The 13572-nt window shown below is 42.7% G+C and overlaps 1 protein-coding gene across 5 annotated transcripts in view; it reads right to left on the bottom strand.

Annotated features, from left to right (window-relative positions):
- The window catches only part of grin2ba (glutamate receptor, ionotropic, N-methyl D-aspartate 2B, genome duplicate a), a 145252-nt gene that overhangs the window by 55074 nt on the left and 76606 nt on the right, over nucleotides 1–13572 (bottom strand). For all 5 annotated transcript variants that reach the window (XM_085157776.1, XM_085157773.1, XM_085157774.1 and 2 more), the window contains 3 exons: nucleotides 13162–13305; nucleotides 11803–12073; nucleotides 3435–3627 (listed from right to left, as the gene is read on the bottom strand). In XM_085157776.1, the coding sequence (XP_085013902.1) occupies nucleotides 3435–3627; nucleotides 11803–12073; nucleotides 13162–13305 (608 nt within the window). The remainder of the gene's footprint in view (nucleotides 1–3434; nucleotides 3628–11802; nucleotides 12074–13161; nucleotides 13306–13572) is intronic.

The following is a 13572-nucleotide window of genomic DNA, read 5'->3' as shown; positions in this document are numbered from 1 at the left end:
GCAAGAAGAAGGTACAGGTACTTCTCGCTACTCGCTACCACGCTTTAAACCTGAGATCCCCAACTGGAGAACTTCTACCCTGTAGGCTATCTGCAGTGGCCGTGGTTTATAATGTACCAGAAACTAAGAAATGCAAAGGATCACATGGAGAAAAGAAGCTGAGGATTCATCCGTGTTGTCATATAATACTGTAGATACATGTTTGCTGTTAGCATGTTTGCTAACTGTTAGCTTCACTTCTGCAGCTGGTCCGACACATTCTTGTGTCCCTAAAAACACTTCTGTTGTGTTTTGTGAGATTGTTTTTGGTTTTTGTGAGCGTTTGCTGTGTATTTTTCTATTTCCGTTGTGGTTCGTGTGTTTTGCGGCACTTTTCTATTTGCTGCTGTTTTCATAAGTACGTTTGACCTCTCAGGGCCACCGTAGATCACAGTAAAAATATGGGTTTACAAGTAAAATCTGTAGCGTGTGTGTGTAAACATTAAAGCACCCAATTTTATAGCACTAATAGTTAGTTTATTTACCTAAATGTTTCAGATTGGCACATGTGGATTGTGACTTAGCAGTGGGGCAAGCTCGGGACCTATATTGATCAGGTCCCGAGTTCAGTTTCTGAATGGTCCATTTTCCATGGATGTTTTTCCAGCTTAATATGTTGAGATGAAAGCTTCATTTTCAGGTTTAGCTGCTAAATGCCATTTTCGACAGCTTAGAATTAATTGGGCCCCTGCTTGATTTATTAATGATTTACTTTAAAGGTCTGCTTGAAATTTTTACAAATGGAGTTTGTATTCACTGGAGAGAACACAGAATGTAAGGCTTCCCAGGCGCAGGAAAGAGCTTTTTGATTGAGCTGCCGTCCATCCATCTTTTATTCGTTGACTCACTTAGTAGTGAACGCATCGGGCGGGTGGGCATCGGTCCATGCAGCCAAGCAGCCACGCAAGCCGGGCAACTAGGCGTTCGTTCACTTTCTAATATATAGACTCTAGGCCAAATGCTAATCTCTTGATTGAACACTTGAAGACAAAGGTTATCACCAAACAAATTTAGTTAAAGCAGAAAAGGGGCAAAGGATCTTAGCAGTGTTTGCAACTGATCTAATCAACAACACAGCTAAGTTGATTATAAAACTGCAGGTCTGCAGCGCAGGCACCAACTAGGGAGGAGCAGAACGGTACAGATGAGAGGAAAAATCACTAGAGAAGAGAGGAGAGGAGACAAGAGGAGAGGCGAGGAGGTGTGAGAAGATAAAACGGTAGAGCAGCCCTCCACAGAACAGAATAAAAGTAGAACAAAGCAGAGCAGATGTAGGGAAAAAAAAGCAGAGCAGGGCAGAACAAAAACAGAAGACTACGGGGCGCGAGAGGACAGCTGAGCAGAGCAGAGAGAACGCGGCAGAGAGACCACAGCAGAGTTGAGAAGAACAAAGCAGTGCGCAGCAGACCACAGCGAGGCAAACACATGAACAGAAGAGAGAGGAGGGGGTTGTATTCCGGGGCAAGAGCAGCTGCCATAAACACCACTGTTATCTCAAAGCAGTAAGCAGTGGTGAAACAAATGCAAAAGGTTCAGAAAGGAGAGAACAACAGGCAGGGGCTGAAATGACATCCAAAGAGTTGACTGGAACAGACAACAAAGTTTTGTTGCCTTTGTGCAGGATGCAGTTAAGCTCGGACCATGAGCAAAAAAATTACACACAGAAGAGCCCGAGTTTCCACAGTAGGCTCCACGTTTCTCTGGCGTCTTATGAGCGTGAGAAGAGTATTTCGGGATGTATGCGTGCTTGCATTCAGCAGAAAAATTGCAGGAGAAGGCAGAAAAAGACTATTTGTGCATCTATACATCTGTCTGAATCAGCCAAAAGGGGTCAGTGTATTTCATTTTCTGCGCAAGTGTCTGTGATCTGCCACCGGTGTCCTGAAGCGATACTGACAGTCTCTTTAGCAAGCATACACACATATGCTGCCTTGTACGACACCTGTGCACACATGCACATGTGGCTTTCCTTGACAGTTTGTCTCTCTTTAGGGCAATAAAAACACACATACCCACGCACATCTATCTCCAGCAGACGCGCAGAGTGGCGGAGGGGTGAGACCGCCACTGAATATAATGCTGCGCTCAGCTCTGGAGCGCAGCACGACAGGGGATAGTGTTCGCCGACTGAAACGCCATTGGGACCAATTAGGCGGCGCGCAGAGCAAAGCGCAGCCCAACGCTAGGCTTCACATCCAGTTCAAAAGGCCTGCTGCTGGGACGGACAGCTGAAGGGGTGGGGTCGGTTTTCCTGAAGATGGCAGCATGTGAAGGGGTGTTTGTGCATAGGGTATTATTACGTGGGGGGAGGATGATCACAGCGTGCAGGGGATGGAGATGCTATCGTGCGTGTTTGCACGCGCGCGCTGCAACATCTGCTGCACCAATGATGACGGTGCCATGGTGATCGTGGGGATGTTAGACCACCAGAACGTTGCAATTTTAAAGCAACATCCACAAATGACTCCCACATCGACTCAGACACATTAGCGTGAATAAACAGCTTTAAACAAACACGACCAGTGCTTTGTGGCATTTCCTCTATATTGTACAGAAGTGTATGGTTGGCACCACAGAGCTGGTTTTCGTGAGATATGTGCCGACTTGCTGCAGGGCAGAAAGCAAAGGAAAAGGATCGTGGTTCCTAGAGAACACCGAGACTACTGCAGAATGACATATTCAAGCAGTGCGCAAGTGGCAACATCCAGCAGAGAGCTGAACGTTTTATGGGAAAGCAGGCTTACTGATAAAGAACGCAAACCACACCACCAGAAGCTCTGTGATTAATAAAAGTAAGATCCAAGATGTCACTTAATACTACTTAATCTTTTAAGTTTTCCCTGCTTAAAAGTTTTTTTGCGGTTTCAGAACTGAATGAAGATGTGCCAGATCATAGTTCAATCTCAGACTTCTGTTAACTAACAGGTATTTGTCCAGGTAACAGTAAAGGGGCATGAATTTCTGTTTCTGGTTGGACTCTGAGTATAAGTGGCTAATGTGAATTTGTGATTAATGCAAATTTCTGTATATGCAGACAGCAACAGACTTGTGATTTTCACTGATTTAATTCACTGTGTTAATCACCGCAACAGACTGCATGCCATTGCCAACTCGACTCCATTCATTGTAAACTGATAGCAGACGGACTCTAATTATTTCCAGCATCACTGGAAGTTGTGTCACAAATGTAGAAAAATCAAAATAAAACTATAATTTCGTTATCCTTGCATAATGACAACAAAGACCCTCAAATCGTACATCTAAATGTCACAGTGTTGCTTTGCGTGCAATACTATAAGTGCCGACGAAACCAGATTAACTGAGACTGCTCACCGGGGTCCATTAAGTGTGATCATGCTGCTCTGACATGCTACGCCCTCTCCGCCTTCACTCACCTGAGCACTTCGTTGGGGTTGCCTGAGATGGGGGTCTTTCTGTCAGGAGCTCCGTGGCACTGAGACTTCAAGAGGGTGTGAGGCCCGCGGTCCATCATCATGGTAGAAGTCGCCATAGTGATGATCGCCACACCATCGCGAACCCGCGCCTCTAAGCCGTAGTCCCATTCATCATAGGAGACGGAGAGCAGGCCTGGAAGCAAGAAGAGGAGAGAGATCGTTTAGTGGAAATGCAGAAAGAAGGCAGATGAGGGTTTTTTTTGTTTTGAAGGGAGGTGAGAAGGGAAGGAGTGATTCTACGGAGCAAAGTGAAGACACAGCGAGACGGACAGATGGAGGAAACTAAACTGGGGAGACAGGGGGATCAGTGTGCTAGGATATATAGAGTGTACATGCTTTGAACACACTCCAAGAGACAGAGCATACACTACGTAGTGACTCAGGGAGCAGATGAATAGCACTCCCATTCTGACTGACTAAGAGTCTATCATCTTGCTGTGTTTGTCCATCTGTCTGTCTAAAGTACGTTCTGTACGGTCTGTTTGTCGGCCTTTGCACTCTCCGCACGCCTGCTTATCTGTCCTTCTGTCTGCCCGACTGCTGTTCGTATTTGACAGTCTGTCAAATGTTTAGGAACATTTATTTGCAGGTCTCTCTCTGTCTGTGTGCCTCCATGCCCATCTCTCCCGATGCCCTTCCAAGTGCCCATCAGCCCATTCAGCTGTTTGCCAGGATACCTGTCGTTCCTCCACCACGTCCTTCTCTGTAGGTATTCAAAGCATTCTCGAGGCTGAGGACAGCCTGGTGGCAGGCAGCGAATCGCAAACCCAAAATTTCCTGTAGGTATCCTAAAAACCCGACAATAACTTGCATGAATGTGAAAATATTTTCTTAATGTTACATTTTTTGTTTAAAAAAAAGGGCATTAACTTACTGTTAGGCTCTTTTGGATGTATTAAAACACAGATGCTATGAAAATGAGTTTCACTGATACTAAACTGCTGTTATTAGCAATAAAATCCATTACAATATTCAATTTTAATTACGATAAACCCATGACTAATAGTCGTCATTAATTGATTACTCATGGTGCATGTTTCCCAGCAATAAATCTTTATCTCTTTTTAATGACCAGTCATTAAGTTCCCGTGTTCAGCGGTTCAGGACTTCATCGTGCTGGATTTAACAAGGGGATCTTCCTTAAGCACGGTACACAAGGATTTGTTTTGGAGCATCATTTGGTAACAATTTCATGCCTTCTTGGCTTAGGTTACAGTTCAAAGTTGGAGCCGGTGTAATTTTAATATTAATTGGGTGGTGTAAAGATGTTCACCACCCAATTATTACTAAAATGATCCAATCAGCAAACATGCAAACATGGAAATCTTTTTTTTTTCTTTTAAGAAAAAAGCAAGCGTTTCTGTGTTTGGTGGTCATGTTAGAGAAGGTGTGACAGCAGTGGCTGAATCAGTGGTAGGTATTGCCGAAAAAACAATTTAACACTCAAACCTTTCAAGTCAAAAGTCTTAACTACCTCTGGGTTTAAAATTGGCTACAAAAATGCCTTTATGACTTCTGAAAACAGCCAACAGCTGATTGTTTAGGAGCCATTAGAGGCCCCCTAGGTTCAAGCTCTCGGGGTTTGTCAGCTTGTAATTTATCTGACTCTCTTCTATTTAATCTGTCCATCTTTCTGTCCATCAGCAGGTCTGCATCTATCTGACAATGTATGACCACATGTCAGCCAGCCCGCTACCATGTCAGCGTGCAGAAATAGACAGGCAGCCTGGCAACCTGCCTTCCTCACGGGGCCTCTGCACTGACAGCTCGGGCCCTTCAGGACCACATCTCATGTCACACATTGTCGACACTTTCTCACCACTCGCTCCATTCCCCGTTCCTTTTTACATGCTTGACTTTTTATTGCTTTAAGGGCGCGATTTTCTTCCCAGGAAGACATAGGCGAGACGTGTGTGTCGGGAGCACGCGGGCAGACGATTTGATGTCTTATTGTCGCAGCTCTCTTTTGGGCGTGTAACAAGGTATTACAATGTGGCTGGACATCTCCCTCGCACACATAAAACCTAAATCACACTGCGGACATAACGCATCCACAATAAGCAAACCGATCGGAAAGCATAACAGCAGATATTTCTGGAAACAGTTTATTAATGCCAGTGATGTCAGACTGGGTGGTTACGTTAACACAGTGTGTGTGGCAGTAGTGTGCAACTTTGATCAAGGGAAAAAAGAGACAGAAAGGCTGTTAGTAGGAGAGAGAGAGCTGAGAGGGACAAGGAGGGGAAAGAGTGACAGAATGAGCAGAAGAGAGAGAAAGTCAGGCAGCAGCAGAGACACAAAGATACAGACTCAAGAAACACAGGAAGATGAAGGGAGCTGAGACTTGGGAGCAAGTCAGAGGAGGCTGAAATAGTAACACAGAAGAAAAAAAACAGAAAAGTGAGGGAACAGCAGCAAAATATAGAGAAGCAAGAGGGAAGAAGGAGTGGGTGAAGAGATGGTTTCCCAAAGCGCTACTTAAGGAAGGGATCAGCGGAATTACCCGTGAGATTTGGAGGCTCTTCATCACACACGGTGCAAATTATTAAGTGTGCCTTGTAAGTAAATTAGGCCCACAGCTAGCATGCACCTCCTGGTGAACCCTGAACCGCCAGACTCCACAGAGGACACAACCAGCGAAACCAACAGTCACATGCGGTGTCGTGGTGTCATTTCACTCTGTGCTGATGCAGAAGTTGGTGCGCTTGACTGCCACTTGCTGCAGGCTTAATGTGGCTTTTCTGATCTTGATGCTTACACTAGGCATGTTGGTTTTTCCAGAACTATCCCAACTGATACAGGATTCTTATGTCAAATGCCACAAACAAACATGCAAGCATGTCCTACATACGCAAACTAGCTGCTTTATTAGGTACACCTTGCTAGTCCCGGGTTGGATCATCTTTTGTCTTCAGAGCTGCTTAATTCCTCATAGATTCAACAAGGCGCTGAGTAAACTCAGAAACCAGACTGATATGGTTTCAGCTTTGCCACATGGTGTATTATCCAGCTGAAAGCATCCATGGACATGGTCAGCAACAATAATTAGGCAGGCTGTGACATTTCAGTAATGCTTAATTGGAACTAAGACGTCCCCAACACCATTTCCACCAACACCAGGAGCCTAAACCACTGATACAAGGTGGGTGGATCCATGTTTTCATACCTAAACGGTATGAAAGCTGAGTCTCACATGGAATACCTTAAGAGAGATCAAGACTCATCAGACCAGACGGTGTTTTTCCAAACTCCTATTGTGCAATTTTGGTGAGTCTGTGAAAACAATAACCTCAGTTTCCTGCTCTTAGCTGCTGTTGAAGCCCATCTGCTTCAAGATTTAATGTGTTTTGTGTTTATACGAATCCCTTGGCTGTAACGAGGGGTTATTTTCACCTTCAGAAAACCCGTTTACTCGATCACTTTTAGGCCATTCTCTGTAAACCCTAGAGATGGTTGTGTGGGAAAATCCCAGTGGATCAGCAATTTCTGACAACAACAACTACGCCACGTTCGGTCACTGAAATGACCATTCAGATATTCAGAACTTCAGCGGATCTTCTTACTCGTGTCTACATGTCTGGAAGTATCGACCAGAGAGCAGTGGGCCCGGGTTTGAGTCTGACCTGCAGTCATTTGCTGCATGTCTTCCCCTCTCTCCCCTCTTTCCTGACTATCTCCACTGTTTCTACCCAATAAAGGCTAAAAGGCAGAAAAAATAAAGTTTTTAAATTGGCGTCTTTCTGTACAACTCATATGTTGTCATATGTAGACTTGTGTTTGTTATAGGCCAATATGTCATCAAGCTGATAAATATCTGTCAGGGCAATATAGAGTTAACAATTGCTAACTTTCTTAGGCTGCTAGGATTTTGATGCTGTTCTTCTACGTTTTTGCACTTCAAGACAAAACCACAAAGCAGAGGCATTTGGAAAGCTTTAGCATTTTAGTGATTAGAAAGGTGAGGCTGTTCTCAGTACAGGTTTTACAGACTGTCACTGCTGAAGCTGTTTAAAGGAAACTCATCAGCCAACCATCACTTTCATATTTCTGGCAAGAGCAGCACGAACAAGCACAGATCCTACAGGAGAAGAGCTGTGAATCAAAGCTTGGCCATCTGGATACTCATGGATCCTTTGCATGCTGTCTTACAACTACTTATATTCTTAATATGACATTTTTAATGACATTTTTAGTAAAGGTATGATCTAAATAATCTTGTATTTGACACAAGTGACGTCATAAAAAGTCGTCTTACTTTGAGAATTCTGCGCGGTTATTTTGGCACATTCTGTATCCTGTTCATCACGCATGAAACAGGAGGACGACATTTAGCCTGAAATGTGTCATTTTGTCCCATGTGAGTCATGTCACGATAAGTGAGTGTTAACTGAAAGAGCTTTGTGTGTGTCCATCGACGCAGCTCTACTTTGCAATCATCCAGGCGGTACATGAGCGAGACGCGATTATCTCAGCGGCAACATAAATCAAGAGGGACGTTGTTGCGTGATTTACATAACTGATACGGTGATATATCAAACTTTATAGAGTGGAACCCTAATTTGTAACAGACAGAGTGACACAAATGCACACGCACGGACACAAACGCGCACAGAATTCGGTTCACCCTGTCCAATGAGTAAACACCGGTCGTCCTTCACCATATGAAGTACACGGGAGTGCGCAAACACACAACCCATTTGATTACATTCGCTCATTATTTTCTCATGCAAATTAAACCCTGAACCAATCGTAACTTTCACAGACAAATGCACATAGACATCACACACTGAAACAAAAACAAAAGCACACACACACACACATACAGACCGGCCTGCTCCTAGCTCCCACTCAGAGTAAATCATCTGTGGGTGCCAATAGGGGAACAGAGGTAAAAGGTTTGAGTTACGGTGCCTGAACGGGACAACGGTCTCAGGTTCTGCCTGGAAAACCATTTCCCAGAAACTGCTGAGAACAGGCGGCAGTGTAATTTCGCCCCTCCGTTGTAAATCAACCAGCCAAACACCAACAAATTACAGCGCTCATACATCTAGCTTAGATATACTACCTCCTCTACAGTTTTCTCTCCCACAGAGAGCCAAAAGTTGAGGAAAGTTCCATTAGTTAGCACGGTGGGGACATCACTAACAGTTAAAGGTTTGATTCCCACTGAGAGATGGCCTTTTTAAAAAGTGTCTGTCCACCCCCAAGCGCTGAGTGTCGTTTTCGATGAGTCAGCCTGACAGGTTTGCCTGACAAATTGCGTGAGCAGGTTGAGTGTTTTAATGTGCTCCAACTTAGACATCACTTTGGTTTCACATTTGACCTGAAAAGGTTAGATTGACCTCCGGTGGTGCTGTGGAGAAAAGAGGCTCCCTCATTTCTTGTTAGAAAAGGTCAGTTTGTCTTACAAAACAATCCAACAGTGAACTGGAAAGAAAATTTAAGGAATAGCTTTTCAGTGGTTCTGCCGTCCGTCTGTGTCTATCTTTGTCCGTCTTTGTCCGTCTTTGTTTTTGTTTCTACTCGGATCATTATGAAGGTCAAATACAGAGAGTCGGTTTTAGGACCGGTCTAAAAGAAGTTTACTATATCATTATCACTGTTTTGGAAATGAAACAAAATGCTTTTCTGTAATGTGGTGCAGTATATACCACAGCTCAGCTGCAGCTTCTTCTTCTTATGAAAAATGATGCAAATGAAGAAATTAAAACTTGTGTTCTTTCTAAGTGCCAGCAGGGGGCGAGTCCTCAGGCTGTCAACTTGCAAGGACGTCAATGGGCGGAGACACTCTTTGCCTCATTTGAGTGGCCATCTTTAACTTTCATATATAGTCTGCACCAGAGATGGGCAGTAACGCATTACTGTAATCTGATTACTTTTTTAAAGTAACGAGTAAAGTAAGGGATTACTATCGCAAGAACGGTAATTCGATTACTGTTATTTTCCCGTAGGAACGCTGCATTACTGCATTACTAAAACCGTGATTTTTTTTTTTTTTGCGAGAATGTCTCATGACAGTGACGTAAGCGAGTGCGACATTCGTGACAACAGCTGTGTGCAGATCAACAATGGATCATATATCGAGTACGGGAGAGAGTATGAGCGTGCAGCGTTTAAAGCGTGGAAGTACTGACCTTACTTTGAGTTTGATTCCATAAAAAGTGACAAAAACATTAGTGTCCGTTGTGCGTGGGAAGAAAACTTCTTTTTACAGCGAAAAAACCCCCTCCTAAACAAGCACCGAGTGTGCAACGAGGTAATGGGAAATTCACAGACAAACTCGCGGATTCTCCAACTGACCGCTGCGGCACACCTGCACCAGGGCACACCTCCGCCTACCCCACTCCTACTATACAAGTGAAAATAGAGCAACAGGACCGCTAGTCTTTGACTTTATTTATTTTCTGCTGTGTTTTACTTGCATCTATTTGAAAGACTGAGTGTAAACACAAATATTTTATTTTATGTGCTGGAATGTGCAGAAAATAGGTTTAAACGTTAAACTCATTTCTTCAAGTCAGAGAATGGTGCATATAATTTAATTTTTGCTTGATGCATAAAGTTAAAAGATTAAAACTAATAAAACAAGTTAAAAAAAAGAGACTTTTCCATTTGATTACATTTTGTATGATGGATTATGCAGAAAAAGTAGAATTGGGCTGAAAGATCTATTTATCACCTATTCAGGTTGTAAATCGTGTTTTTAAAAAGTAACTAAGTAACTAAGTAATTAATTACTTTTGAAAATAAGTAATCAGTAAAGTAACGGGATTACTTTTTTGGGGAAGTAATCAGTAATTAGTTACTAATTACTTTTTTCATGTAACTTGACCAAGCACAATGTACATTGCCAGTCCCGATTCCTGTACTGAATCACCACATTGACTCACCGAGGAGACCATTTTTAAAAGCAGGGAGTTGGCTTAAAAAGTCTCAACATTAGCACAGTGTGCCAAAAGAAATGAGACAAGGAAAAAAATGTGATTGAAGTATCTTTCTGGTTTATGAGACTATTTCTAAGGCACGTCCACAAAGGATTTATCTATAAAAGGAGATTTTGAAACAAGATTGAACTTTCAAAGAGGTGCTTGACCTTCCAGAATTCCTCTAATACAGTGACAACTTCTGGAAAGTCTCAAACAAGCCAACAAAAACATCCAAAGAAAGTCACGTCTAAACTCAACAAAGGTCAGTTTATTACTCTGCTAACCTGAAGGCTCTGGGCTAAAATGGCAACGAGAAGTGGTAAAGTGAAAATCAGTGCTATCCCAACAGTACATTGAGGCTTTTATTAATTTTGCCTCAACAAAACCTTTTGGAAGAATACTCTATGGATTTGTTCGAGGCCAATAGTCTCATCACAGTTTGCATAAACCAAACAAAGACAAACAAATCATTCTACCAATGGTCAAAGCTGAGGGAAGCTGCATGAAGTGGAGATACTATGTTGCTACAGGCCGACTTGTGATTATTGCAGAAAACATGAATTCTGCTCCCTTAAAGAAAGTCTCTGACAGTGACAGTGGGGACAATGGCAGGTCATCAGTCTGTCACTCTGGGGTATGCAGTGGTGCAGTGATCCTGAACACAAGAATTACCCCCCCGTGAACGGCTTAAAAGCAATAAACTAAACTTATGGTGAAGTCAAAGTCAAGACTTGAACCCTACTGACATGCTGCAGCATGAACTGAGAAAAGAACAGATCCAGTGTGCATCCACTATGCAGTTCTGCAAAAATTTCCACAGCAGCCATGCAGAGGCCGATCTTTGATTATCGAAGGTGTCGGTTGCAGCTTTGTTGCTAAAGCTGGCACAACTAGCTATAAAAGCTGGGCCATTTACATGTTTTGGTAACTTTGGTACGTACAATTATGGTTTAAAACAAGCATTTTAGGGCAACATCTTTGTGGCAGGCGTGGTTTGCAGTGCCGCTGCAGGGGAGGCGGACACACCTGAGCAGCATCCGCAATCACGCCTTGTTGTTGTTGTTGGTAGGTGTATGACTGCAAGCTGCAAAGCTGCAGCCGTGTGATTGTGAACAGCAATAGTAATAACAAATTATGCTGAAAAGCATAAAAATGTTATCGGGTCTGCCGTGGTTCATTTACAATCTTCTGTACTGAAAATGGATGCATTTGTAACACTCAGAATTATCACCTAATCACTGAATGTTATGTAAATGTTAAACTCCACATGTGTAGGATTTAAGCTGAAAGCAATAAAAGATAATTTATTATGTTCGATTATGTCAGATTTCATTGTGATCCAATTTTAAGTCCGAACTCTGGTTCAGTTTCAGATTTCCTACCTGTGGGGAACTCGGCCGGCACTACATCAGTATCTCCAGCAACCAGCGAGGGCACGATCCACGTGTAGCCATAGCCAGTGATTCCAACAGAGTGGGCCACCTCAAAGATAGTGTTGGCCTCTTCTTTTGTGCAATAGAGAAGAATAACAGGGCTCTGGAGCTTCTTCAGCTGGTTCTGGATCTTCGAATCGCCGTCGTCCACAGACATGTCAAGTAGTAGAACTTCCTCTAATTCCCAGCCCACAAAGCTGTTCTCGATGGTACTACGAATCTGCAGTGGGTAGAAGGGGCTGATTACCACAATGTACTTTGCTTTAGTCTTTAACAAGACATAAAAATTCAAACCCTATTATTTTTATCAACAGTGTGTTTCAATGTGTGTTTGACTTGCATTTTAGTTTATTGTTCCAAGATGAAGCAGTTTATTAAAAACAAAGTGGCTACATCACTAGATTGAATTAGAATTTCTTTTACTTAGCACTTCACTTCACAGATCCAGCATTTGGGTTTATACAAATTACTAAATGTTTATAAAACACATCTCTAATCAGCACGTTACAAAGCACCTGAAAACCCCTGGGACTGAAAAATACCTTCATGCAGTTATTCAAGCGCTTTCAAAAGAAAGTCAGTCTCCAAAGACTCCCATGTTAAAACTTTGCAGCTGAAATACACATGTTTACAGTCTGGTACACGAAATGCTTTTAATTTATCTTTCTACTCATTACAACTATACAGAGGGTGATTTTTTTAAAAACAACTTTTAACGCTTAAAGTCAGGCCTCTGTAGCTGATAGCTGACTGCTAGGCTAATCAGAGTCACTGAACACTGAAGTGCGTTTGTCGTGTCCGTGCCTTTTGGAGCATCCATCCATCCATCCATCCATCCATCCATTCGCTTCCACTTATCCTTTTCAGGGTTGCGGGGGGTGCTGGAGCCTATCCCAGCTGTTATAGGGCGAGAGGCGGGGTACACCCTGAACAGGTCGCCAGTCTGTCGCAGGGCCAACACACAGTTGCTTGTGGTTTTAGTGAGTAAAACTGTAGTGCTTTATGTGTTAAAATCAAGCATCTAAATCAAATTCAAAATTATATTATATATATTTTGTCTGTTAGTACATTTATGTTTTAATCTTACTTGTAACTACATTTATTTTTGAATTATTATTTTTATTATTTAATTGTTATTATTCCTGATTGCAAAGATTTGGGAGTATAAGTGAATATTCTGACTAATATCTGACTTAGATATTAGATATTTAAAAATGCCTAGGCTTTTGGGAACACATCCACATCAAAAGTTCTGCATCTCTTTAATCCTGATTGATTGTATGTATGTTGTATCAGCTGCACGGTTACCTTGGTGACAAAGTCCTGATAACCCGGGTAGTACGTTGTGACAATGGAGAAGATGTACCAGTCGTATTCCTCCATGATGTTCAAAATGACTGACGCCTGCTGCTCGATGGAGGGGCCGAACTGAAAGAACATGGAGTTGTCATCCTGAAAGTGACAGAAAAACACACAGAAGGACAAAGATGTGGAGTGTAAACGATTATGCAACAACACTGGTCTGAACTTTAATTTAGGTGGCTGCGCACACGCAGAGGAGAATAGCTGCTACTTAAAGGACGGCAGTGTTTTTGTAACATTATTGGTGTGAACATTAATTTAGTTGCCTTTATTCTCTCGCTCGCAGAGGGAAAAGGCGAGAGGACACCAGTGGTCTTGTAATGATACCGGTCATGATTTTCATTAGTTGCCTTTATG

The sequence above is a fragment of the Neolamprologus multifasciatus genome, chromosome 4, assembly GCF_963576455.1.
Source record: "Neolamprologus multifasciatus chromosome 4, fNeoMul1.2, whole genome shotgun sequence".
NCBI classification, from domain to species: Eukaryota; Metazoa; Chordata; class Actinopteri; order Cichliformes; family Cichlidae; genus Neolamprologus; species Neolamprologus multifasciatus.
The sequence above is the reverse complement of the archived record's forward strand: the minus strand, read 5'-3'. Positions and strand labels throughout refer to the sequence as shown.